Genomic DNA, 27,928 nt, shown 5'->3' with positions numbered 1-27,928 from the left:
TTATTGTATTTAGCATTTATTTAAAAATTTATAAAAAACACAAACACAAAAACAACAGCAGTAAAAAAAAAAAAAAGGAAAACATGACAAGAGATTTTAACAAAGCTACATTTCATTTTCTTCACATGATTAGAAGCTGAAATGTATTTGGACCTGCACATGTCAAAGGTCATTCATATGAACGGGCCAGTTTCTACTTTTCATTTTACTAATCCTTTAGAGACCAGTCATTCTTTCAAACAGGCCGGAAAACTTGTTTGGAAACTCATTGACATCTTTGAGAATCACCACAGCGCACACACCGTCATCCCCCTGTGCCAACGTCCTTCCCACTTAAGCATATCTCTGTCTTTCATAATCAGAAAACAGTCTGGTATACACTGAAACAAAGGTGTCTGTCAGCCTTTTCATCGGCCCAGACAACATTATTTAATTAAACAGTAGAATACCCAGGAAGCAAACACAACCCAGTGGCTGGCCCAGTTCAGTTCAGACCACCTCTGGATGGTGTGGATGGCTGTGAAATCCTGAAAACAATAACAAACATGGACGCTGTTAGTCCCTGCACAGCCCAGGGAATCATACACAAGGTACACATGTGCATTAGGAATTTGCATGCTGTCAGCTAAATGTCCACATGCAACCAGAAAAGGTCAAAGGGTAATTCCTTCTCAAATTAAAATGGCCCTGCTACTCAACTTTCTCCAATGTGCATAAAAAAATATCCTTGGTTTGAACAAATAAATGGTAAATGGACTTATGGCTCTTATATAGCGCTTTTCTATTCTGAGCAATCATAGCACTTTACATTCACCCATTCAGAAATTGTCACTATAGTTGTCTTTTGCAATGTGAAGTTTATTATGAGCATTAGTTGGCTTTAATTTTTTCCCATATTTTAACTAGCCAATACTAGAGATGGACCGATCCGATATTACGTATCGGTATCAGTCCGATACTGACGTAAATTACTGGATCGGATATTGGAAAGAAATAAAAAAATGTAATCCGATCCATTAAATATAAAAAAGCACCTCACAAAACTTGCGACACGGTGTAACTCGGCTCATAACCGTAGCACGTCGGAGCAGTGTGCTCACATGATAGAGTGGCTGTGTGTATTTATAACCTCGCTACCAAACCAGCATTTCATCTCCGAGGAAGTGATCCCAGAGAGAAGTAAAGCAAGTGTGTAAGTTCATCTCTGAATGTTTGTAAGGCATTCCCACTTAAGCTTAACAACCAATACCTGGAGCGAGTGCCCCTTCTTGCTGCTATTTCAATCGTGAAACTGCTTAATGATCGGCTTTTCTGTCGGGAATCTGTGTCTCTTGTTTGTTTTTGGCCCACTTTGCACCAGAAAGAGGAAACCAGCGGCTGAATAACAGCAGCACGTTTAACCTTGATAAGCTGTTGTTAGAATTTATTTAATGTTACTTTCTACACCAGGATCTTTTTCTACGCAGTTGATGGCTGGTAACTGTCCAGGGGCGGATCTAGCAAAGTTTAGCCAGGGGGGCCGATAGGGCATGAACAGGGAAAATGGGGGCACAAAGACATACTTTTCTTTCTTATTCTCATTTAAAATGTCTAGCTTTTAATAAATAATTATCTGAATCTTACACCCAAAGTTTTAATCTTATGTAAAATATATAGAAGTCCATTACTGTATATAGTAACTGTTAAGTCTAATATACCCTAGTAAACTATAGTACTTTTTCCTTTGGGAAGATGCCATCTGTGCAGTCTACAGTTCTGTTGAAGGAAGATCTATTTAATTATTCTTGAAAAATTATTAATTTCTGTGCATTTTTTTTTTCCACACTGCATCAAATTAAAGTTGATTAAGTCGATTAAGCATCACGAAGTGGAGGTTGGGGGGTGGTTCCCTATTATTATTTTTTTTGCTGGGAGTTTGCAACCCTATTAGTTAGGTTGCTTAAGATTTCTGCTAAGTACTCTTTAAAATACCAGAATAGGGAGGATGGAGTAGGTTTAAGTTTATTAGATTGATCAGTTTTGCTGAACTATGAAATATTTTGGGTGCAGTGTATTTTTTACATACAGGTACAACAGAATAGCTTTAGTGTTGTTGTTTATTTAAACGTGAGTATAAACGTATACAAAATGCAGCAAGATATTAAAAAAACAGTTTTATTGATTAAAAAACACTATATTGGATTCATATCGGTATCGGCAGATATCCAAATTTATGTTATCGGTATCGGACATAAAAAAGTGGGATCGTGCCATCTTTAGCCAATACGCAGACATTTTTAATGGGTGTGTCCCAAATGGCAGATTCTGAGACTAGTAAGAATTTCATGCTTTTATCTTTACGTTTTTCACATTTTCATGTTCAAAAATTGTCCCTGTGAAAAAATAGCCTGAAAATTGTTTGATTGACCATGGTTTAAAAACTTTTTAAAAATATATATAATGTATGAAAACTTGACTGCAATCATGTTCAACCATTCACCAGATTTTAAGGAAAATCAGAGTTGGTTGAATGAAAAATATTCTAAAAAAATGTGCTGATTTGAGACACAATTTTCACCACAGAATTCAGTTTAAAGCAATCAGACCATTAAAAATAATGAATGTTCTGCAAACAATTACAATTATGAGAAATATTCAGTGAGAATATTCAGTGTTATTATTGTATGAAAGCTGTCACTTGCTTTATTTCCAAACTGAGACTGGGTATAAATTTGCACTCTGTCATAATATCTTCAACATATACAGGTGGGGTTGGCCCTCATGGTGCTCTTACCTCTTCTACCTCCTGTTCATCAACTCCTGGGTCAAACATGGAGCCTAGGTAAGTGAGATGGAAGATGGCCAGCAAGCTGAAAACCAGGTTCAGCAATATCACCCAATAATCCTATAGACCGCAGAGGAGAGAATAAAAGACAAAAGAAAAAATAGAGACAAAAGTTGCATGTTCTCCGTCAATCTACTCAATATTAAGAAATAACAACTTGCTAACAATGACTGTTAGTGTTCTATTCTATGGTTTTTTATGCATCTTTGCTTTGACTACATTGACAGGATGGAATCGTTCTCATGATAAAAAAAATGGTGCCAATCAGATGTTTTTCAGGTGTTTTTTAATGGATCAAAATGTGATGGTGCCTTTCTGTTTTCATGGTTTGGGGCGGAGCCTCCACTGTGTTTCACAGCTGACCTCCTTCCTACATACTGATCACTATTTGAACCAAAAATGTCACATTTGGATTCATCCATTCATCAGTCCTGTTACCACTAATTTTCAGTTTAGATGTAACTGTAATCCACGGGCTTTTCATCTCATTCCCTGGCTGCCTCAGTTTCACTGGGACCATGTCCTGAATGGACACACTGCACATAATGCTGAGACGTGGCAAGCTAACAACAGCAAACAGTTTTTTGAAACAGACGTTTGGACTAGAAAGGTTGAAGACTCAAAATAATATAAGTACAAAAGTTCTAGAGTCACATGATTGAGAGTAGCTTGTGCAGACTTAGTGGAGGGCTGTGTGCAGGAATGTGGGCGTGAACCAGGGCAAGGTCAAATAACAGTAAGTTCTCACAAACAGTTGCTGCCTGGATATGAAACTAGATGACGGGAAATGAAACAGCTAGTGTGTGAGAAGAAAATATTGAGACAGGCAGGTGAAGCACCCAAAATGCAGGAGGAGGAAAGCGACAAGAGGTTGGGACCAACTTGTGTGCCAACCAGGGAGAGCTAAGTCTAGACCAGGGCCCTCCCCAATGGTTTTCTGACCACTCAGAAAGCTGATTTTTTAATATTTAAGTTTGTGTACGGCTAAGTTAGCGCACTCTTCCAGAAGTCGGCTACAGCTAACTGCTTGCAGACTGTGAACTGAAGAGATCCATGTACATGTATGGTTTTGAACTGCTTGAGGCAATAAATCTATTGAATTTGAATTGGACTGGTGCTCTCTTTATCTTTATCTCTCTTTATCCTCGAGAAAAAGAACGTGCAACACAGGCTGCTAGTGACATTGAATTTACATACAAGACACAACTTAAAATGAGTCTTCTGTTATGTGGTTCATCTTTTGATTTTGTTGTCTGTTTGTGCTTGAGTGATTCATTAGTCAGTTTCAAATGGCCTAATGACCAAAAAAAAAGAAAAAGGATTATTTGGAGTTATTCAGTTACTTTATTGCCCTGTTTATCTTTGTTGTTCTGTGTTGTTTAGCTGTGCAGCACTTTGAAGTCACCTTTTTACACTGCACATTTAAACACAACACAGGTTAACCAAACTTTGGCTCTGCATCTATGTCTGTCTGTTTGTGTCTCTGTGTGTGTCTGTGTGTGTGTTTTGTTTTTCACTGTCTCCATCTGTTAGCTGAGTAGGGATGAAGCTGTACCTTTTTGTGCTGATGGGTGCAGTCAGAGGCACAAGGCCTAGACAGGATACAGGCACTGAAGATAGAAGCAAGCCTCTTTCTCAGAACTGAGGATGACAAAAATAATCAGTTACATTAAATTAAAAAACTTTAAACATGAAAATGTAAAAAAGGAAAATAGGAGGGGTCCACAAATCTGACTTTCTACCACTAAATGAACACAATAGAGCGACACGACGAGTGCTCCAATTACAGAAAACAAAGCAAAAGAAAAATCAAACATTCCCTCAAACAGCCTTTGGATCACAGCTGTCCCCTGCAACATGCAGACTACTCTGGATGAGTAAAGACAGATAAACAACTAAATTCACACGAGCTTGTTCCTCAATGTGGATCATTATCTGTCGTTTGGATATACTGAGAAAGCAATGTTAATCAAGACCAAATCATATGCAAAGCATTCTGTAATTTATTCAACCTCCTAAAAACACAGCATAAACTGCAGTATAACTAATGCATGAAGGCCAAGTAGAAGGTTCCACTTCACTCAGAAGTCCATACAGCATGTCAGTGTATCCATCCAAACAAAGGTACACTAAAAACACAAATGCATTCTGTTTGGCCAAAGACTAATGACACTGAGTACGGAAGGTGCAGGATAATAGTTCACATACAGGATAAAAGACATGTTATCCCCTCATGTGGTTAGTTTTCCGAAGTGGAAACACCTGTGCGGTACAGATAGAGGGGGGACTCACAGCTGTCGACGACTTTGCCACAAGTTTTAGTCATGGTCATTATGCATATGAAACACAAGACTTTAGATTACGTGTAAGAAATGCACTGATGCTAAGAACTTTTCTGTAATTAACAGAACATAGCACAGTCTGTGCCCTGTTTATTTAATTCTGTGTAACGTTTCAATATGAAATCAATAATATTTGTTTGTTTTTTTCATCTTTCTTTGAAGAGATCAACTGAATTTACAGAGATCAAAGTCAGTGTCCAGTTTGCACGACAGTGCAATAAAAACATTTTTGTCACTAAAATCTAAGAATGACTGTGACAGATAATTGAGGCAGAACTTTTCAGCCCTGTTGACGATCCTTAATAGAAATCTATTAAGCAGTTCTTCAGTGTTTGTGTGTGACCTGGGTCACAACAGATCACATCATGTGTCACTTGTTCCACTTTCACCAGCAAATCACTCTTCTGTGTGAGCACAGAGTTATCCATACCGTGTTCAACATATGTGATGAATCCAAGTGAAAGCAGAACAGCTCCCAGGTGGAAACTGAGACCCTGGAGAAGATAATACAATTAGGTTAAGCAGTAAACTACGTACAACTAGTGGAACAGAATGGTGTGTATGTGTAAGTTTGGTGATGGAGTTTTTATTATGAATGAATGATGTATTTTTATGAATTATTATGTCTATTTTTTATGCTAAAGGACAACAGATGGAAATTAGCCCTTGGCTATAATCTGGTATGTTTACATTCATGTAATTTTTTTTTTACATTTATGTTCATTAACATGCACTGTCCTAAATAAAATAAATAAATAAAATAAATAAATGTTTGGTGTCCACTTGGGGTACCTGTGGTCATTTTTGACAAAGACTTCTATCACCAGTATTTCAACTTTCAGAAAATCATTTTAAACAAATACCGTCATATACCAAACACCTCAGTGAAATGTCATAAGGTGGACACTGCCCAAGCCTAGTGACCTGGTTGTTCAGTGAAATCTCACACACAGTGGGTAATAGTGTATGTATTATTGTAGGGTCTGCCTTATAATATAAAGCACCTTGAGGCAACTGTTGTTGTGATTTGGTGCTATATAAATAAAACTGAATTGAATTAACAGTGAAGTTTAAGCATGGATTTAGTATACTGTATAGACTCTGGATACAAGTGTTGAAGTGTGCATCATGTTACTAACATGCAGTAAGGCGCTGGCTGTGTATGTCACCAGGATAGCTGGAAAAGTTCCCAATTTCATGGCGTTTTTAAAGACATCTGAAAAAGATGGAGAACAAACCACAATGAACTCACTGAAAACAACATTATGACAACATGGTGCTCATACAAGATCACCTGCTGCTCCCTTTACGGCTCATCAGAACGGATCATCTGCTCAAACGATCTCTATCGTCATCCTCCTCTGTCATACCAGCCCTCTGCATGTCCTCCTACACGATCCACGAATCTTCTCTAAGGTCTTCCTCTTTTCCTTCTGTCTGGCAGCTCCACCACCACCATCATCATCATCATGATCATTTCTTTAACGTATCCACTCGCCCTCTGAACAGGCACTTCCATCTTCAATTCACAAAACACTCCTGACACTCATCTTCATCCACTCCTCCTCCGCTTTGAACGGTTGATCCCAGAATATTAAACTCCTCCACCTTCACTACCTTTGCTCCTTGCACGTTCCAATTTCCATTTCTCTCCCTCTAATTCACACGTGTTTTCTTGCTTCTGTTGACTCCCCTCTTCTCTCCAGCACATACCTCCCTTTGCACGCTACTCTGACTACAGATCAGTGTTATCTGCAAACGTCATATCCCCACAGACTCCTGCCTGGGCTCATCTGTCAGCCTGTCCATCACCACTGCAAATAAGAAAGGGCTCAGAGCAGATCCCTGACATAATTGCAGCACCACCTTGACTCCATCTGTCACTACTGCACACCCACACATGTCCAGGACCACCCTCACATACTTTTCTATCACTCCTGACTTCCTCATACAATACCACAGTGCCTCCTTTGGTACAACATGATCTGTGTTCTCTGTACTTCTCCAGTGACACTCTGCTTTATGCCTCTGTAGATACTCTGCACATCACTCATGTTCTTGAACATAATTTCTCAGGTATCCTCTCACTCTCTAAGATTGTGTTTAACAGTCTCCACTATGGGGCTGCCACAAACGATTATTTTGATAGTCGACTAGTCACCGATTATTTTTGCGATTAGTCAACTAATCATATCATGTATCCGCTTATTGCACCAGCATGCATCTGCTCTTATATGACTATCATTAGCTTACAGCTTTAAGTGTTTAAGGTGCGTGCTAACTAAAAATAATGACAAGATGGTAGTTTATTAAATTTTAATGAAATTTGCAGATTGTTTCAGTGGAGTTTAATTAACTCAGCGGTCTGCTCCTTGCTTTCTAAAATATAACAGGACACCGGAGTATATTCTCGAGCATCTCACACTTCTGATAATCAGTTATCTGCTTGACGTTTATTCAGCTGTGTAAAAACTATAACTTTAATCTCAGCCAAACCGATTTACTCAGGAACAAATAAAATACTGAATATAAGTGACTTATATATCATGTTTAACCTGAGTAGCGAAAAACGGCGGTGGGTTTGAAAACGATTTGCCGGGAGTCCGGTGTTCTCAGCGGCTCTAGTGAGCCTTGAACCCCGGCTAGCTATCGAGCTGGTGGGTAACAGACGTCTCCGAAAACGTCGGAGCGCTTTTGAAAATATGTGGCGTCTTGATAAACTGAGCAGATATTTTAAGTTTACACAGATAAATTCTCGCCTGAAAATATGTTAAACATTTATTTTGTGACCCAGAAAGAATAATAAGAGTAATATTAAAACTGCTGCTGCCATCTTCTGTTTCAGTCCGTTATTACACTCTTAAATCCTACTACTTATTCCTGCGTCTTTTGGGATCTTACAAAGCTTCAAACGAGGCGTCGACTATTAAATCAGTCGTCGACGATTTTGATAGTCGACTAACCGTGGCAGCCCTACTCCACTATCTCTTAGACATCGCCATACCTCCACAGGTATGTTGTCTGTATTACTGTAGGGTCTTTACCTTACAGTATACAGTGCGCTGAGGTGACTGTTGTTGTGAGCTGGTGCTATGTAAATTGAATTGAACTGAACTGAATCTGGACCAACCACCTTTGCAGTTTTCATGCTCACGAGCTCAATCTCTCTGTCAATCCACAGGTTCTTTTCTCTTTCCTTAGTGTTGAGCCTCATATTCAACCCTCCAGAAACCTTTTCCACATCAGGGCTCTAGAGTCTGACCAAATTTTTCGATGGTGCCACTAAAAAAATCTTAGGTCACACTGGTCTAGCTGTTCGAGTGGGGGGGAAAAGTCTCCGCAACCCTGAAAGTCTCCCTGTGGTCAACAACAGACACACATTATGCCCCTATCGTGGTATAAACCAATCAGAGATAGTCAGGGGCGGGACCTCTCTGATTGGCTTTGTGTGTAAGTTCGAAAGTGCAGGTGCCAGGTGGATAGAGAGAGGTGAGTAGCTTGAATAAAGCGATAACAATTCATTAAATCTGAATCGACTTTTAAATATAAATGTATTTTGCCAGAAACGCCAGAATCTCAGGTTAAAGCTCACAAAAGTATTTCAACAACCGCCAAACAGCAAATGAGAGCAGGTACACAGATTTCACACAATGACATAAACACAGAGCGGACCCGACGCATCAGAATCAGCTTTGTCTTTCTGGGCTTTCTCACCCAACGGCCTGTACACGGACACGCCCTCGGGGCCGAAAGCCGACAGCTCACAGATTCTGATATGTCCCGCTTTGTGTTTACGTCTTTTTTGTGCTAGATTCTGAGCTGCAGGTTTTATCTCTCTCCAACCAAAATTCACTGAACCAGCAGCAAAAGAATATCCAAACTATGCTTCACATTTCATAAATGTCGTCATTAATCTTCTCTTACTTTTGCTGTTTTGCTTCCACCACGATAAAAATCAAACTTCATGCACAGCTCTCTCTCTCTCTCTCTCTCTCAGTGTACTTCAAGAACAGTTTCCCATCTCAAATCTCTGTTTTCTGCATTATTCATTCGCTTAGTACCCATCAGTGCACCGTTGTTTACAGCACTGTCGGCCGCTGTCTTCTTCCTTTTTTTTTTTTTTACTTTTAACTTGGAACTTTTAACTTAATTTTTTAACAAAATTGAATTGTATCAAATCGGGACCTCGTGAATCGTAATCGAATGGATTATAGAAATCAGTGACGATACCCAGCCCTAGTGAGCAGCCTAGGCCTGACAGAAGTGGATGTAGCTGTGGGTAATGAGAAAAGATAATAAGAACTATTGATAACTTTTTTGTTAAGGCCTAATTCGTCTGAAATTCATAGCCAGTGCTCTGACACGGAGCCATGAACGCTGAACAAGCACAGTGTATCCAAAAACATGATAAACGCACGGCCCAAGTGTCCCCTCTACCCACTGCTGCAGGCAGCAGCAAAACAGGTCATCAGAGGGGGCCGATGTGATAATTAAATTTAACATTGCCTACAATATCACCAAAGAGTGCCAACGCACTTTAAGCACAAGCACTTTTTCAGTAACTTATCTTTCTTGTAGAAATGTGCTCCAAATAAAGAACTTTGTATTGACAAGATTGTTAATTAATCATTTACAAATCAATATTGTCTGTATGGACAGCAATTTCCCCCCCAAAAGTGCACATGTAAAACTGCTGTGTTAAGCGATGCGGTTGAAAAATTTGGGTGCGCCTAACTTTTTTGTGCTGGTGGGCATCAAGGTGCACCAGTGCAACCGTGGCAAAAAGTTAGTCTAGAGCCCTGCACCTCTTTTTACTGTACGCTACTCCTGTATATTGTATTCATGTCATTTTTTCTTTGCCAGCTTCTTTAAATACTCTTCTTTCTCATTCCAGCACAAAGTCTCCTTGTCTACTTCCCAGAGGTTCCATCAAAAACCTCCTCTGCAGTTTCCCTCAGGACTCCAGCTGTACTTTCCTAGTCATCTGTAACTCTTCACTAACACTCAGAGCCTGTCTTAATCCTCTTAAACCTAGCCAAGGAGTTAACAGAAACCCAGAGAGATATATTAAGAATAATATGTTGTTACTAAAACCTCTAAACGTTCATCACTCAGTAACAGTGTTAGTTGTTGTCCCTGCAGTAAGAGGCAGGCCTGTGTTCACTGAGCCTGTGAACAACTCCAGTAAGGTTCAAGTTACACCTTTTAATAAAAGCTAGAGTTAAGCTAACTAAGATCTTGTTTGCTGTTATTTCTGTTAATTAGATATTGTATCTTTCAAAGAAATTAAAAGACAAACATTGATTTTATATATATATATAGAAACAAATGTAACAATTGACAATACTCTCAGTACTTGTTTATGGTGCCTCTAGTCCATAGGTGTCAAACTCTGGCCCGCGGGCCAAATTTGGCCTGCAGCCTAATTACATTTGGCCCATGAAGCCATACCAAATTACTATCAGAGCTGGCCTACTGGTATTATACAGTTAATATATATATATTGTTTAGTATTAAGCTTTGCTTGTTCCATATTCAGTTTTTCAGCAAAACTTGTTTGAGTCCATAAGAAAAGATTCATTCTTATATCTAGAGGAAGATTTTTTTTTCAATAAATATTAGCGTTAGCCCGCGACTTTGTTCCAGTTTTGAATTTTGGCCCACTGTGTATTTGAGTTTGACACCCCTGCTCTAGTCGCCAAAGATGGTTCACATTCTACAGTTCTTTCATTGCTGCAATTCCCTTTCAGTGTGTACACGCTAGAAAAGCCGTCTGCTTCTGCTTCTGTCGGTTCAACAAATTTTGGCATCCTTAAATTCGACACTCTGGAAAGTTTAACAGACAGAGAAGATTGAGACTTACAGGTTTTAAGCCAGCGAGACATGGGGATGTTCCAGCATGTAACCACCATCACCATGGAGCGAGGGATTTCCACACTGAGAGGCTTCACCACTTTCATATCCCTGCACAGCACGCACGCACACACGCACACACACACACACAACTTGTTTTTTTCCACTTTTTAAAAAAATTTTGAATCACAGTCAGATTTCTAATGTGAATCTTCTTGGACTGGCACCGAGTCAGTCTCCGGCAGCATGTCATTCTTTGTGTTGCTACTAGCCTGCCTTGTTATTCCCAGTTGCTTTGTGCAAGACTTTTCTTCCCTTCTTCAGGAATCTTTGTTTGTCCGCTCCAGCTAGAATTGTCTTAGCAACGTTTGGTTCAAGCAATCTGGGGCATTTTGCTGTGCAGAGCCTGTTGCACTATACTGCTATCATATAATAAGCTAGATTGGAAGCCTGCCATTACACCCAATGATGCTCTTCAATTCTGCCTTGTTTTACAGTAGATTATTCTAGAGGGTTGAAAAACTTGACTGTTGATTAAACAGTTTCCAGGATGAAGAGAGCAGAGCAGCTGATAGCAGATCAGCTAATCTTACCATCTTGTGTTGTCTTTATCTTCAGTGAATCCTCCTCCGGCCAGCATGCTGGTGCCTTCGCTCAAGTGACCCACAAAGTAGTTACTGAAGTGGAAGGACACTGCATTCTCGTAAGCATGCAGCCACCTATGCAACACACCACAATCAAGTCACATACACACATCATCATTAAATAATCTCTGGCTGGCACACGACAAATAATTACAGCAATTCACGTTAAAGCCAAATAACTCGAGCAATCAGACTTCTAGTGCTAGTTCTCACCCAGCAAGTTATTCATTTCCATAAAACGTCAGAGGTGGACTGATTTCTGACTGGACTACTCATCTGCTGATCTCATATTGCTTCCTCTTACGACACTATGATTGATACACCGACGTCATTTTTTTTCTTCAAGCATGCAGATAATCTAAACAACTCGTACACCTGAGTCACTGTATGTAAGAGCTCCTTATCAAAGCAATGGGAATAAGACAAACCGGAATTAGCCAGCTGCACAAACAGATATGCAAAAATGTTTTGGATAACAGTGTATTCAGTTCATAACTGTAAAAAAGAAAGACTAGCAATGGAGCACAAATAAAATAAAAACAGTATTAAAATAGAATAAAACATAATTATTTAATCCATAGTCTAATCATTTAAGGTTTAGATCATAAATGGGGTTAAAAGTCATACATCACGGATCACATAACAATTACAAATACAGACACACATATCTATCGAGTGTCACAGGATTGTTCTCATGACCAAGATGTTATGATATTTTGACTTACTGTGTGACATTTGTTCCCGTTTATAATCTAAACCCTCTAAGATTAGACTCCTCAGTAAACACTAAACTGGCTGTCTTCTCATCAGAGCTCCTCATCACATTCTGTCCGATATTTTCCTGGGAAAGTATCCCTACTTTGCACCATTCTGTTGATTAATCGGCCCTATTGAGTTTAATATAAGAAACGGTGCATCATTTTTTCCCTTTTTATTTTCACAGCTGCCAAATTTCATCTGTCTCTGTTAAACACTTCTATTACATTTGATATGAGTATGATATGCTTGTGTGTCATGCCTTCATTTCGGTGTCTGAAATCACCAGAAGGAAGACTCTCAAGTCATACTAATTAAAACCAGTGCAGATGCATATTAGCTTCTAATCTTCTGTATAACAAACTGAAGATATACTGTTATGTGTGTGAGAAGACAAAGACTACAGTGCCAATTTCAAGAAGTGAGAAAAGTATGACACTACACTATGATACCATCATCAGAACATGACTAAATAGTTTCTATACTTGGGAATTTGAACAAATGTTAATACTTGGGGCAAAGCCTTACCTTTCTCAAATGTATCTTGGAAGCAGAGAAAGAAAGACAGACAGTATAGTGTCAAAGCAGTGTAGTGGAACAGTGCTCTGGGTGTAAAAAGAGCAACGATTGAATTAAAATCTCTTACTTCTTTGTGACAGAGTTTCCATGGATCGGGATGAACCACGGGAAAAGGTATGGGGCAATACAGGTGGAGATTAGCAAACAGATCTGACTCTTCACTAGACTGCCGCTAGAGGTATGCAGCCACAACCAGCTCTGAAACCCAAATCCATCATTACCATCACAGTGCCATACAGGACTAGAAAGCATGCAGATTAAGGTAGAACTGGCAGTTACTCACAAGTTTTGTGCCTTCAATAACATTCTTATAACTGGAGAAGCTGATCCAAGGGCCAAAGACGGCAGTACCCACAAAGAAAATATAGCCCAGGAACTCAGTTGGCGAAGGCAGGCTGCTCAGTGCACCTCTGTCCAAGTCAAAGGCCACAGAAATGGCCTTCATGGCCACCACCATCTGAGAGCCTCAAAGAGACACAAAAATAAAGTAATTTGTTACCATTACAGGATACTACATTCACATTTTATGAGGAATCACTTCCTCATAGAAGTCACTATTATAAGCTAACATAGTCTGAATATAATCTTATTAAGAGTAAAAGGTGTCTGCTGTGAGGCTTGATCTATACATTACAGATGTACATATATATGACCAATATACTATAGTTCACAATGGTCATTTTTTCAGTCTATGAGCTGCATCATATATGTGATATCAAGTCTTTCTAACATGTTGGACTGAGCTTTCATTTGCTGTATAGGTATTAGGGGCATGAATGCCATGGTAATTTATCAAACTGTTCTTTTTCCAAGGTAGAGTCTAAAGCATACAACTTTAATTACTTTAAAAACAACAACTGGGTGCACAAGTTTTATTATGAATTAATCAGGATTTTCTCTAAGCTACACCAGGTTGAAAGTATACATACATCTGCACTAATACTTGGACCTCAACCAGATGCTTTTTGGTAGGCACCGCACCAATTTCTCTGTGGCTCACTGGAGTCCTAAAGCTTTAGACATGTAACCCTTTCCATACTGACTTTGTTTCTCAGCTGTTTCATTACATCGTAGCAGGAAATATTGCTTTTTGAGATCTTTTATCCTCCTTCACGTTTTCAGACAAGACCTATTTATTAAGTGACGTCTTGACTTAGCAGATGTGGCTGTAATCAGACATTCTGCATTTACTCAGGCTTTGTCTAATATTAAAAATGTGTTTGATGATATGAAACCTAGGGAAAAATGTTTTCACAGCATTTAGCCTGTATCCATTTTAAACCCTGTGTGGACTAGAGGAAGTCATACTTATCCCCCAAATTAAAGATCTATGCTATACAGATTCCAACCTGGAAAAGGGGGTTTAAAGAAATAATTTAAAGACATAAATTACAATGATACTCATGCCCATGATGACTGGGTGTAAATATAATAATAATAATAAGAAGAATATATTTAATTTGTTGCCATACAAGGTTGACGTACAGGGAACAAAAGATAAACAGTACAAAGGCTAAAATAAACCTTTAAATGTTTCTCCAAGACACAAAATGAAAATTGCAAAAAAAATTACAGAAGATTAACTAGGAACAAAACAAAATTGATGTAATATTTACCTCTTATTTTGTGCCAGGTCACCGTGTCAATTAAATGCAACTCTCTAAAAAGAAGAGGCAGAAAAGTAACATGATAAGCCATCAATGCTACTCTAGAAGCTGGACAGTGCAGCACTAAAGGAAATGAATTACTAAATTATTATAGGAATTGCAGCTCCTAGATAGACATGTACAACTGCTCTATTTGTCTCTAAGTTTAGGCATGAGAACTCAGACTGCAACTGTACTTTTCATCATTGACAACTGCTTTAAATAATGATGGTGTATTAAAAACCAAGACTATATTAAGACTATATTTAGCTGGAACACATCCAGTTTACAAGGATATACTTATTAAAATGAAATAAAATCTCACCACAAGGAAAACTTTATCTGCTCTACAATGTTTCAACAGATAGGTCACTTATTACCTGTGTAGTGTTGTGATTTCTGTAATCGAATATTATGGTGACCAGTACTGAACACTGCACTGAGGTCTAAAAGGACAAGCACAGAGAGGAGTCCACTGTCACGGGCCATGAGAAGATCATTTGCAACCTTCACTAAAGCTGTTTCTGTGCTGTGGTGCATCGAAATGCTGAATTAAAGTCTTCATATAAATCATTCCTCTGCAGATGCTCTCTTAGCTGTTTGACAACTAACCTTTCAACAATGTTTTTAACTAAAGGGAAGGTTAACATGAAAACATTTCCAAACACACTGACCTCAGATGTTTGGTTTTAGCTGGACCCTAAGATAAGACACGGCCTAAGACTGCAAGACTCTTTCTTTTCACAACTCTACTGTAAGAGTGACGTTCACGTTAAGATTAGCTGCAGCTTCTTCTTTACAAAAAACAGCACTTGAGCCTTCTCAGCTGTCTGCTTGGTTCTCCTTTTATCGATAGCGAGTCTCCTGGTTTGCACACTTGTTGTAGGTGCACAGAGAAATATGGCTGCTGCAGAAACCAGATCTAGGTTGGTTGACTTGCCTGCACAGGAGTGCACTGTCTGAGTGCACACTTATTATATACAGGCAGGGGTGGGACTTTACTTTGATGGACAGACCATGCAGCCAATCACATTCAAAGACATTATGTGAAAGAAGGAAGGGGGCAGATGTTCAAAAGACAATAAGTGTGTTGGTACAGGCCAGGTACACAGAGAGATTTAAATGCAAGCGTGTTGAGAAAAAATGAAGAAACAAGTGAAAACGTAAACTCTGTATGCATCTGGATGCATTTCAGTGATAACCTCAAACCTGAGTGTAGAATTTATAAAATTAGGACCTAGCTGAAGTGATACCCACTTTTATTTTCAGCAATTTTCCATTATGAAGGACAAAAAGTTTCAAACTTGTAAAGGACTTAAACCTCGTGTAAACCCAGTAGTAGTAGTAAATGTATAAAATGCGTAAATATAGTGTATAAAAGTAAAGTTTTATGAAAACAGAATAAAAAAACTTGCTACCTTGATAAAGACTAAATTCACAGTTCAGTATTGAATATTACATAAAATAAATTATATAAAAGTGTCTGCAGAAATATGTAGCACAGAACCATGGCTCAGTGTCTACGTGTCTAAATGAATGTGTGCATGATGCCATTAAAATTCTTAACTTGGTTGATCTGCTGCTCACCACAAACAAGCAGATATTTTTGACTTTTAACTGTATTTTCACAAGTTTCACAGCGTTTCCTACTGACTTGTTATAATTGCTGGCGGTGTCTTGTAAATAGTGTTGGACGTAATCCCATTTTTCAGTAATGCATAGGGATGGAAATAGATAAAAAAAAATTAGCAATTCCAGTTCCATAATCACTTATCGATTCTCACTGACTCTGTTTTGAGAGTAACTACCATTACGAAGCATCAATAAAAAAGACATTTGTGCAAACTAATTGCACAGCTGTAGGTCAAAAAAAAAAAAGGTTACTCAAAAAACTAATTATTTCACATATTAAATAGAACACTTTTATTAAAAGCTTTACTGCAGAACAATCAGTGGTGGATGGAGCAGCTACAAAGTTTGTTTTTCCTTCACGTCAGAGTTTGTTAATCAGGTGCTTGGATGAAGGACTCCCGATAGTGTTTCCCAGTAAAGGTTTTAATGGTGATCACAGGAACAGCACTGCTGTTTTGGATTAGAAACACGTTTTGTTTCACTCAACCTGAGCTCAGTAACGGCTCCGTCTCTTTGCTCTTCGTGGTGTGTAAACAGACTCCGGCTCCATGTTTAACTGTGCCAGGAACGTCATCACTGCTACTGTTATGTTATCAGTCTGTTTGCCGAAAACTGCGGGCTGTGTGGGCTCAATGTTGTCAGACTTTTTGTTCACACGCTGCTCCTAAATACATTTCCATTGCAGGTCTATTTTTAGTTGCTAATGTGGGTGAAACACTCGTGTTTACATTGTTAAAGACATCGGCGCTACAGAGCCGTGCATTACACAAAGGAAAGAATTTGTGTCGAGAATTTTTTGTAATCAAAGTGCACCCAGGACAGAAGCAACACATTATGCTGCTAAAACACCTTCAGCTCTTTGCAAGCATCTGCACAAACAGCATGGGTAGCTGAGGAATAGAGCAGGTGATCTACTAATTGGAAGGTTGGTGGTTCCATCCCTGCTCCAGTCTGCATGCCAAAAGATAAGACACTAACCCTCTCCAATGCTACTTACGCGTAGAAAAATCTTGTATAAAGTGTAGAGGTAGAGTAGAAAAGCAGTCCATTTATCATGCTAACACAACCTAGCCAAGAACCCAGAGTGATGTTCAAGCTGAGTGAATGCCAACCCCAGCCCAGCCAGCCATGAACTTCACCAGGTAACAAACTGATGATCAGTCAGGTTGCAATCTCTGTTTCTACTGGCTCATTTTTCTAAAGTAGCATCACCGTGCCGATCACTTTAAAATCTTTCGGTGCTGTTGGCTTCCTGTTCATACCCAAATACTGTATCCTCATTAGGATATGGATTTGTGTTTGTGTGGGTTTGTAGCCCAAGATGTATACAGTTACATGGTAATTATGCCCATATGGAAAGGATATATATAAATCTTATAAAGTTTGTATCTGTCTTGTGTGAAACTTGTATGAAAAGCATACAAGAGTGAAAACAGATATAAGATCCCTTGAAAAAGTATATAAATGAAACTTGTATGTTTTGGATACTTATTAAAACAATATATGAAAGTAATGAGAAAGTGGCCACTTTCATGAGTAAATCATATAAGCCTTATATGATTCACTATATGAAGTAAGCCACATCTTATGCAAATCTTTTATAAGTTTTTTCTATTTCTTTTCCATATGGGTGTGACATGTGTTTCAGGTCATTCTAAAGAGAATTGAGAAATCAATGTAACAAGTAGTGTAGCAAATTACTTTCTCCAACAAGTAACATACTGTATTACTTTTAAGAACACACTGAGCTCCACATATCAGTTCTTACATTTAAAGTGGGAATGCTCTCCAACCATTCAGAGAGTAATTCAGTTCATCCATCCATCCATTCGCTTCCGCTTATCCTTTTCAGGGTCGCGGGGGGCGCTGGAGCCTATCCCAGCTGTCATAGGGCGAAAGGCGGGGTACACCCTGGACAGGTCGCCAGTCTGTCGCAGGGCTAACACACAGGGACAGACAACCATTCACACTCACATTCACACCTAGTGACAATTTGGATTAATCAATTAACCTATCCCCACAAGCTGCATGTCTTTGGACGGTGGGAGGAAGCCGGAGTACCCGGAGGGAACCCACGCAAACACGGGGAGAACATGCAAACTCCACACAGAAAGACCCCGGCCTGATGTTGGAATTGAACTCAGGACCTTCTTGCTGTGAGGCAACAGTGCTAACCACCGTGCCACCGTAATTCAGTTCAATTCAATGTAATTCAATTCTATTTAAAATGTCAATAAAGGGCTATTCTGTTCATACAGCGTCAAATCACAACAACAGTTGCCTCAAGGACCTGAACTTGCATACAGTGGCTTGCAAAAGTATTCGGCCCCCTTAAACTTTTCCACTTTTTGTCACAAACATGAATCAATTTTATTGGAATTCCACGTGAAAGACCAACACAAAGTGGTGGACACGTGAGAAGTGGAACGAAAATCATACATGATTTCAAACATTTTTTACAAATAAATAACTGCAAAGTGGAGTGTGCGTAATTATTCAGCCCCCTGAGTCAATACTTTGTAGAACCACCTTTTGCTGCAATTCCAGCTGCCAGTCTTTTAGGGTATGTCTCTACCAGCTTTGCACATCTAGAGACTGAAATCCTTGCCCATTCTTCTTTGCAAAACAGCTCCAGCTCAGTCAGATTAGATGGACAGTGTTTGTGAACAGCAGTTTTCAGATCTTGCCACAAATTCTTGATTGGATTTAGACACCAGACAGGTCAGGGATAAAGTTATTGAGAAATTTAAAGCAGTCTTAGGCTACAAAAAGATTTCCCAAGCCTTGAACATCCCACGGAGCACTGTTCAAGCGATCATTCAGAAATGGAAGGAGTATGGCACAACTGTAAACCTACCAAGATAAGGCCGTCCACCTAAACTCACAGGCCGAACAAGGAGAGCGCTGATCAGAAATGCAGCCAAGAGGCCCATGGTGACTCTGGACAAGCTGCAGAGATCTACAGCTCAGGTGGGGGAATCTGTCCATAGGACAGCTATTAGTCGTGCACTGCACAAAGTTGGCCTATATGGAAGAGTGGCAAGAAGAAAGCCATTGTTAACAGAAACCCATAAGAAGTCCCGTTTGCAGTTTGCCACAAGCCATGTGGGGGACACAGCAAACATGTGGAAGAAGGTGCTCTGGTCAGATGAGACCAAAATGGAACTTTTTGGCCAAAATGCAAAACGCTATGTGTGGCAGAAAACTAACACTGCACATCACTCTGAACACACCATCCCCACTGTCAAATATGGTGGTGGCAGCATCATGCTCTGGGGGTGCTTCTCTTCAGCAGGGACAGGGAAGCTGGTCAGAGTTGATGGGAAGATGGATGGAGCCAAATACAGGGCAATCTTGGAAGAAAACCTCTTGGAGTCTAGAGACATACCCTAAAAGACTGGCAGCTGGAATTGCAGCAAAAGGTGGTTCTACAAAGTATTGACTCAGGGGGCTGAATAATTACGCACACCCCACTTTGCAGTTATTTATTTGTAAAAAATGTTTGGAATCATGTATGATTTTCGTTCCACTTCTCACGTGTGCACCACTTTGTATTGTTCTTTCACGTGGAATTCCAATAAAATTGATTCATGTTTGTGACAAAAAGTGGAAAAAGCCGAATACTTTTGCAAGCCACTGTACTTGCTTGTACGTATCTGGGACAGGCATTTTGCTGATGAAATGCTGCTTTGGCAGCACATAGCGCAGCTCCATTAAGTTTTGTGAAGCATTTTTGCAATTTTTAATGCATCAGATTATCAGACATTTTTATTTCTTAGGCCAGGACAGGCTCAGTATTGGGCTTCTTGGCTAGGTTGTGTTAGCATGATAACACAACCTAGTATCAGTATTGGGATACTGTACATCCCTGGTCAGGATGAGATTCAGAGTGTGATTAAAACAATCAGTGGGATCATGTACACTTTGAGAGAGGCCAATCAACTCTAATAAAAAAAAAGTAACATGTTGCATTGACTTTCATTTTCAGCATCTACATGGATGCTAAAAAATGCCCACAATAATTATAAGAAATCTGAGTACAGGCTAGGAGGACCATAGATGACAACAAAATTGTTTTTTGACTTTTTGCATTAGAGTCAGGCTTTTAAAAAAAATCTAACTAAATCTAACTCTGCCTGGGTCTCTGATAAAGCCATCTTATAACATAACAGGGGGTAGCCATTATTTTGTACATAGTCTATCAGTGTTTAAGAGTATGGATTAAAAGCAGTTCATCTTGATAACATATGTCCCCTTATTGGTATGTGAAGTCAGAGGACACACAGGAAGAACACAGCAAGAAAACAATCACCTGGATTATTTTCAGACTATTACATGGAAAAGTTGAGAAAAAAAAACATCTTCAACTGACTGAAATTCTGTACAGCTTGGGCCTGTTTATTTGGATTGAAACGGCTGTATTAGGCTCCATGTAAATGTAATTGCAGGCTCAGCCAGCACTGTGAGATAACAGCTACAATCTTCTTGCCTTCTAAAAAATGTTTCATTTCATGCTGTACCACATAGTTCTTTTATTATTACATAATCTTCTTCATTAGTGACATCTCACTGATGCTATTTATTTTGTTACAGAGCTTTGGGCCCCATTACAAAGTTGAAGGTTCAGTCAGGTTAAGGTCTGCATCACTTTGAGATCATTGTCCAACTTGAGCTGTCAGACAGACAGCCTAACATATGACTCTAGAATACTTGAGTGCTCATGTATTATGTTTGGTTTTCTCCAAATGTGACACTGTGCGTTGTGGCCAGACGTCTGCACTTTGGTCTCATCGGCCCAAAAGATGTTGTTGAAGTCTTGTGATTTGTTCAGATGCAATTGTACAATCCTAATCCATGCTGCAATGTTCTTTTTAGAGAGAAGAGGATTTTTTTCCTGGCAAACCTTCCCAACAAGCCACACTTGTTCAGTATTTCTCTAATTGTACTGTCGAGAACTTTAACAGTTAAGGTGTTTGCACACCAAGTGTGATGAAAAAAAACCCCCTGTGAAATCCTGCAGTCCTGAACATGCAGCCTGCAGAGCAGCAGAGTCGTCTGCACTTCCTGAGCACTTTGGGCCTGAGCCTAACTGAATTTTGCTAGGACCGTCCACTCCTGGGAAGACTGTGACACTTGTTAAGAGCACTTGATTGGCATCAACTGACTTAACTTAATTACTATCTTATTTATCAATTTGTATGGAAGTTCTAACCCTTACTGCTTTCATACTAATTATGAGAACTCTGTTGATTTACTTCCAATCCCCTCTGTCTGCATAAAAGCAGTGTTGGAACACACTGTGGTACCATACCCTCATGAGCATCAGTTGAACAGTATTGTACTGCAGAAGGTAGTGTGATGGTGCAAGAATGGAGAGGAAAAAGGTGATTAACAATGGAAGAGAGACAGACCATCATAACACTGTCGGTCTGTCCTACAGAGAAACTGCAAAGAAAGTCAAGGTGTCAGTGAGTCCAGTTTGCTTCATCATCCAAAGGCTCAGAAACAAAGTCTGTAGACCCAAAGACACAACTGAATCAGAGGCCAAGTTACCAGCTGTGTGATAGGCGGCTGACAGGACAACAGCTTCAAGCAGCTTAATAGTGGTCGTAGTAAGAAAGTCTCAGTTTCAACTGTGAAGAGAAGACTTTGAGCTGCAGGTTTGACAGGACGAGTTGCAGCAAGAAAGCCAGACGTCAGAATAAGACAAAGAGGCTTGGCTGGGCCGTGAAACACCACCATTGGACTACTGAAGACTGGAAGAAGGTATTATGGACTGATGGATCAACATTTGAAATCCTCGGTTCATCACACAGGATCTTTGTGTGTGGCATCAACGGTCAAACATGGAGGAAGAAGTGTGATGGTCTGGGGCTGTTTTACTGGATCCAGGGCCAGTGACTGTACAGAGTGAGAGGCTCCCTGAACCAAAACCACAGCATTGTGCAGCACCATGCAGGACCCTCTGGTATGCACCTAGTTGGTCAGGGATTCATCCTACAGCAACATAAAGACCCAAAACATAGATCCAAGCTGTGCCAGAACTACCTCAGGAACAAAGAACAAGGTGGTGAGCTTGAAAACATGGAGTCCAGCACAGTCTCCAGACTTAAACCCCACCGGGCTGATTTGGGATGAACTGGACAGAAGAGTTTCCAGCTGTAATTGCGTTTTTGTATTATGCTTTCATTACAGAGTGCAATGAGACATTAAACAGCGTAATATTTAATAAAAAAAAATTGGAAGAAATTAGTGTGTTCTAAAACTTTTGACTGGTATTGTATGTGACACTGGTTTGGAAGGTAAGCAAAACTCTTTGTTATAAAAAAGCTTTCAAAATAAGGAGCAGCCAACAAGTTACAGAGCGTTAGCCTCCAGAGGAGTGCCCTACTGTCTACTGCCAGCCTTTTCTCTGTGCAAATGTTTAGAAAACACTGAGGAGCAATTTTCCTGGTACAAAAGTGTTTTTGTCTGCGTTTCTCACCCTGTTAGGATATAGATAAGGACGACACCTGAGACGAAGAGGCCGTGGCTGCTCGAGTGTCGGCAGAGCAGCAGAATAAAGTAACAGAGAGCAGTGAGCAGCAGAATCCACTGCATGTGCTGCTCAAAGAACAGGAAGAGGCCAAACATCCCAGCCAGCGCTGACACTACATGTTTCACAGTAGACACCACACCTGAGGAAGCAAAGCAGGACGCACTTAGAAACGTAATCACAAGTAGCCTGTTGTTGTTGCAGACACTGCAGTGCATAATAAAGTTAAACATGGTCACACAAGGTTTTAATTTTTAATATTTTAAAATAATTTTTAATAGCTAGTCTGAGGCTCTAAACAAATCAAAACAGCAATAAGCTTATTTCTGACTAATGCTGAATATATATATGTATCATCTCACTCAATGTTTTTTCTTTATTTTTATTACTTTCGACATTGTAGATACAAACTGAAGACATCATATATATGAAGCAAGATATATGGAATTATGTAGCAAAAAAAACCCCTGATAAATAATTCTAAATATGTTTTATATCACAGATTCCTCAAAGTAGCCGCCCTTTGCTTTGTTGACAGTGCTGCAAACCCTCTGCCTTCTCTCAGTGAGCTTCATGATGTCGTCACCTGAAATGGTTTCACTTCACAGGTGTGCCTGTCAGGGTTCATTTGTTGCCTTCTTAATAAGGTTGGGACCATCAGTTGTGTTGTGCAGCAGTCAGGTTGGTACACAGCTGACAGCCCTATTTGACAACTGTTAGAATTCATATTATGGCAAGAACCAATCAGCTAAGTAAAGAGAAACAACAGCCCATCGTTACTTTAAGAACAGAAGGTCAGTCAGTCCAGAAAATTGCAAAAATGTTGATTGTGTCCCCAAGTGCAGTTGCAAAAACCACCAAAACTGGCTCACATGAGGACTGTCCCATGAAAGGAAGACCCAGAGTCCCCTCTGCCACTGAGGATAAATTCATCTGAGTCACCAGTCTCAGAAACCACAAGTTAACAGCAGCTCAGATTAGAGCCCAGATAAAATAAGGAGAGTGATGGAGTGCACCAGATGGCCTGACCTAAACCCAGTGGAGATGATTTGGGATAAGATGGGCCGCAGAGTGAAGGCAAAAGGACCAACAAGTGCTCAGCATCTCTGGGAAATCCTTCAAGACTGTTGTTAAACCATTTCAGGAGACGACCTCATGAAGCTCATGGAGAGAACGCCAAGAGTGTTCAAAGCAGTAATCAAAGCAAAGGGTGGCAAATATCGAGGAATCTAAAATATAAAACATGTTTTAAGTTATTTACACATGTGTTCATTCATAGTTTTGATGCCATCAGTGAGAATCTAAAATGTAAATAGTCATGAAAATAAAGAAAAAAACATTAAAAAGGAAGGCGTGTCAAACTTTTATATGCACACACACACACACACACACACACACACACACACACTCGTGTGAAATAAGTGACTATTCCCCTGTCATTACCCTTAACTGGTTTACTGTATTTACTTGTATGGATGAAGATGTTTACATTGGCACTTGTGTTTTTGTTCCTCCCAGTGTGTCAAAAAGGCTGGAATATTTAGAAAACTACTTGTCATATGATGATGACATTTTACAGAGAACATGTGAAACATACATGTCCAAACTTTAAACCATAACATTTTCAGCCAAATCACAGGTGGCTGAGCAGAAGATGTTCTGCAGCTCTGACTACCCATTTGCGTCCAGCGATAACTGTAATCAGCAGCTGGGACGTGTGCTCCTGTGCAGCGAGTGAAGCTCACCCAGTGTGAAACAGAGTCTGCAGAGCAGGCAGAGTAGCAACAGCCTCCACACCTGCTGGAGGCCTTGCTGGACAGTAATGAGACCGCAACTCTCAACCAGCTCCTGCCACACCTCCAACCTGCTGGGAATGTCCATCCTGCACACACAGACAGACACAACACAGCAATATCACAATATGTTCACAAAGGTCAAAGAGTCCGAGTGCTGTTTTCAGTGCTTGGCTGTAATGTTTCTGTAGGCTTTACACAAAAACTGCACATGCGCATTAACAAAATGGATGGATGGAGGAAAAAGTAGGTTTTTTGTTTGGTTGGTTTTTTTTTTAACATGATGACTTTTAATCTGATTAGGAAAACATTCTTTCTGTAAGATTAGTCTAATAAATTTGTTGGAGATGTTTCTGTCACTCCGGCCCCCTCCCACCGTCCAAAGACATGCAGTTTGTGGGGACAGGTTAATTGGATAATCCAAATTGCCACTAGGTGTGAATGTGAGTATGAATGGTTGTCTGTCCTTGTGTGTTAGCCCTGCGACAGACTGGCGACCTGTCCAGGGTGTACCCTGCCTCTCGCCCTATGACAGCTGGGATTGGCTCCAGCACCCCCCGCGAACCTGAAAAGGATAAGCGGTAGCGAATGGATGGATGGATGGATGGATTTTTCTGTCACTAAATTCGATATTTTTAATGTGGAGCCACCTCAAACAAGGAGAATGTTTGACTGCAGCAAATCTTCCCTAACCAAGCTTTAACAACATCAGGTGACATGGGCAAAGAAAATATTGGCTTGATAAGCCTAGACAGACTTTCTATTTTAGTTTGTAGGATTCGACCAAAAACAGTGATGTCTCTTTGCAACTGTTGGCATTTTTCTATATTATTCATAATATTCTTCTCCTTGGACACTGCTTTATCTTTAGAAATATCCCCAAATATTTCACTTACATTTTTAACCTTTACGTTATACAATGGCTGCAGAGTTAAGATTTCATCCATCCACCCATTCGCTTCCGCTTCTCCTTTTCAGGGTCCCGGGGGGCGCTGGAGCCTATTCCAGCTGTCATAGGGCAATAGACGGGGTACACCCTGGACAGGTCGCCAGTCTATCGCAGGGCTAAAACACAGAGACAGACAACCATTCGCACTCACATTCACTCCTGCATTTATCTATATTCAACTGTAACCCTAAAGCTTTAAAACAGTGTTTATAGTTCTTAATGATGCTGAAATTTGATTTGTTTTCTTTTTTTAAATAGTATCATCAGCCAACTGACTTCCCGTTACATTAATCGCGTCTACTTCGCTGTTTGCAATGAAAGTACATAACATCTAAAAAAAAGAAAAAAAAGAAATCTTCTTTCATTTAGTAAATCACTCCAGACAATCAGATCCTAAACGAGTCGTATGCTATTGTGTATTGTGTATGTCGTCCTCTCAACAAACCTGATTGATTCACAGATTTATTGATGAAAGAGCTCTTTTTAATCTGGCAGCAATCGATACGGCAAGAATTTGATAATCTGCGTTTAACAGTGTAATTGGCCTTTAATTATTTAAAAGGCCAGGTTTAGGAACTTCTCCAGGTTTATGAATTAAAGTAATCAGTCCTGGTTTCATTGGGCGCTTCTTTCTCTCTGCAAAAAGAAATATCTCCACACATTAAGCTTCTTAGATCTTTCCAAAGAAATCGATCAAAATGAGCCGTGAGCCCATCTGCACATGGAAAAGTATCTAAGACCATCTTGGAGTGAGAAAAAAGAAGTGAGTGAGCTTGATGGCTAAGAATGACACGATGGTTCTGACTTTATCATCCACGAAGGTTACTGACTACTGTGCTTTATGTGACAGTGATGACAATCGGCCGCACGCACTGCAGCCTCGCCGAAAGTTACTCCAAAGCGACTGTTTCATTACTGGATCATCCGAAGGTCCACGGAGACTGCACTAAGAAACTGGCCTACAGGAGCTAGCCGCACACGTCATCCAGCAACAACTAGCTTTCATGTTCACTTACCTCCGTTAGCTCTGCTGCACCAACCTTTCCCACACGTAACAACAATTTGAGGTGGCCTGCAGGTGGCGCTAGCTCTGCTAAATCAATTCCAGCAATCCGGTTCGGAAGGTCAGAGAGCGGGCTCACCTGAACTGTTGAAGCACAGCCAAAGACCCCAGATCCAGGTCCAACCAGCTGGCGCACGGAAACAGCTCCTCTACTCTTCTTCGTCTTCCACACTTTCCTACTCATTCCCGTCTTCCAAACCGTTCCTTCACTGCCCCCTGCTGGTTTTACGGCAGCTTCTTCAATGCGTATCCTCCGTTCCTCTCAGCGGCTCTTCCAGTCGAAGACACGTGACCAGAGGAGGCAGCAGGCATTTAACCAAGCTAGGAAGCCTCGGCAGCAGTCTCTCCAGACCACGCAAACAACTAGAGAAATAAGAGCTACAGTCATACGTCTGTGTAAATGTTCAAGTGAAATACAAATGTGTGAAAATGGAGCACAAAGCCAACACATTTGTTCTTTCTTCATTTTTTTTGAACTGCTGCCCTGTTTGCAACATTATTTAAACCTATTTCATTTCAGCTGAAATAGTTCCAAATATTTTGGGTTTTTAATCTCATATGATGTATGAGATCATACTATAAAGTAACCCTGCCATTCCACATTCAAGTATAAAACCGCCATACTTTCAATCTGCTTCACTGTGAACAGCAGCTGTTACAAGCTCATCTGTCTGTGATATGCACAATTACAATACTGTGCAAAGGTTTTGATATTTTGGGTTTTTAATCTCATATGATGTATGAGATCATACTATAAAGTAACCCTGCCATTCCACATTCAAGTATAAAACCGCCATACTTTCAATCTGCTTCACTGTGAACAGCAGCTGTTACAAGCTCATCTGTCTGTGATATGCACAATTACAATACTGTGCAAAGGTTTTGAGTCACCTCTCATTTCTTTCCATTTTGCTTTCCAGGAGCCAGACATTCAAAAATCAAAAAATCAACATTTTCACACCTATGCTTTTTTTATTTGTTTGTTCAATCATTAATTCTGACCTATCAATCATTTCAGCATCAAAAGACACACCTACACCCACTCCTACCCAACATACACACTCGTATACACACATTGACGTAAACAATGGCAGAAAATTATGGGAAATTCAGGAAAGGAATAAATAAGTGTTGTCTACACATAACAGAAAACATAGCAAAGAACCAATCTTCAGTGATATCTTTAGACACTTTGTTTTGGGCAGCCTGTAATGAAAACAAGGAATTTGTCCCCATTTCTTGAGTTAAATCTATGAAAAATGCCAAAGATAACACAATTTGACAGGCACTAATTAATAATTGTATCAACAGG

At 39.9% G+C, this 27,928-nt stretch overlaps 1 protein-coding gene across 4 annotated transcripts; it reads right to left on the bottom strand.

Moving 5' to 3' along the window:
- On the bottom strand, nt 1-26,851 carry LOC309696403 (protein-serine O-palmitoleoyltransferase porcupine-like). 4 transcript variants are annotated; one of them, XM_082517620.1, is made up of 14 exons: nt 26,696-26,851; nt 25,501-25,669; nt 24,557-24,693; nt 22,761-22,953; nt 14,615-14,658; nt 13,282-13,463; nt 13,066-13,196; nt 11,613-11,738; nt 11,030-11,130; nt 6,306-6,382; nt 5,597-5,660; nt 4,380-4,465; nt 2,774-2,884; nt 1-527 (listed from the first exon to the last, which is right to left on the bottom strand). In XM_082517620.1, coding segments are annotated over exons 2-14 (1,356 nt in total). In that variant the 5' UTR covers nt 25,503-25,669; nt 26,696-26,851; the 3' UTR covers nt 1-425. The 4 variants fall into 4 exon arrangements, with proteins under 4 accessions (XP_082373746.1, XP_082373747.1, XP_082373748.1 ...); XM_082517621.1 differs by lacking the exon at nt 26,696-26,851 and adding an exon at nt 26,570-26,689; XM_082517622.1 differs by lacking the exon at nt 25,501-25,669 and having other exon boundaries at nt 26,696-26,849.
- Nucleotides 26,852-27,928: the final 1,077 nt, after the last annotated feature.

This window comes from Aulonocara stuartgranti (genome assembly GCF_965226115.1).
Source record: "Aulonocara stuartgranti genome assembly, chromosome: 20".
NCBI classification, from domain to species: Eukaryota; Metazoa; Chordata; class Actinopteri; order Cichliformes; family Cichlidae; genus Aulonocara; species Aulonocara stuartgranti.
The sequence above is the reverse complement of the archived record's forward strand: the minus strand, read 5'-3'. Positions and strand labels throughout refer to the sequence as shown.

What these genes read in the sequence shown, in the direction of transcription:
- LOC309696403 (XM_082517620.1), bottom strand. An exon ending in GACCTGGCACAAAATAAGAG is followed by an intron (nt 13,464 to 14,614) that starts GTAAATATTACA and finishes TGTCTCTTTGAG; the next exon opens with GCTCTCAGATGGTGGTGGCC. An exon ending in GTCTCGCTGGCTTAAAACCT is followed by an intron (nt 6,383 to 11,029) that starts GTAAGTCTCAAT and finishes CATCTTTTTCAG; the next exon opens with ATGTCTTTAAAAACGCCATG.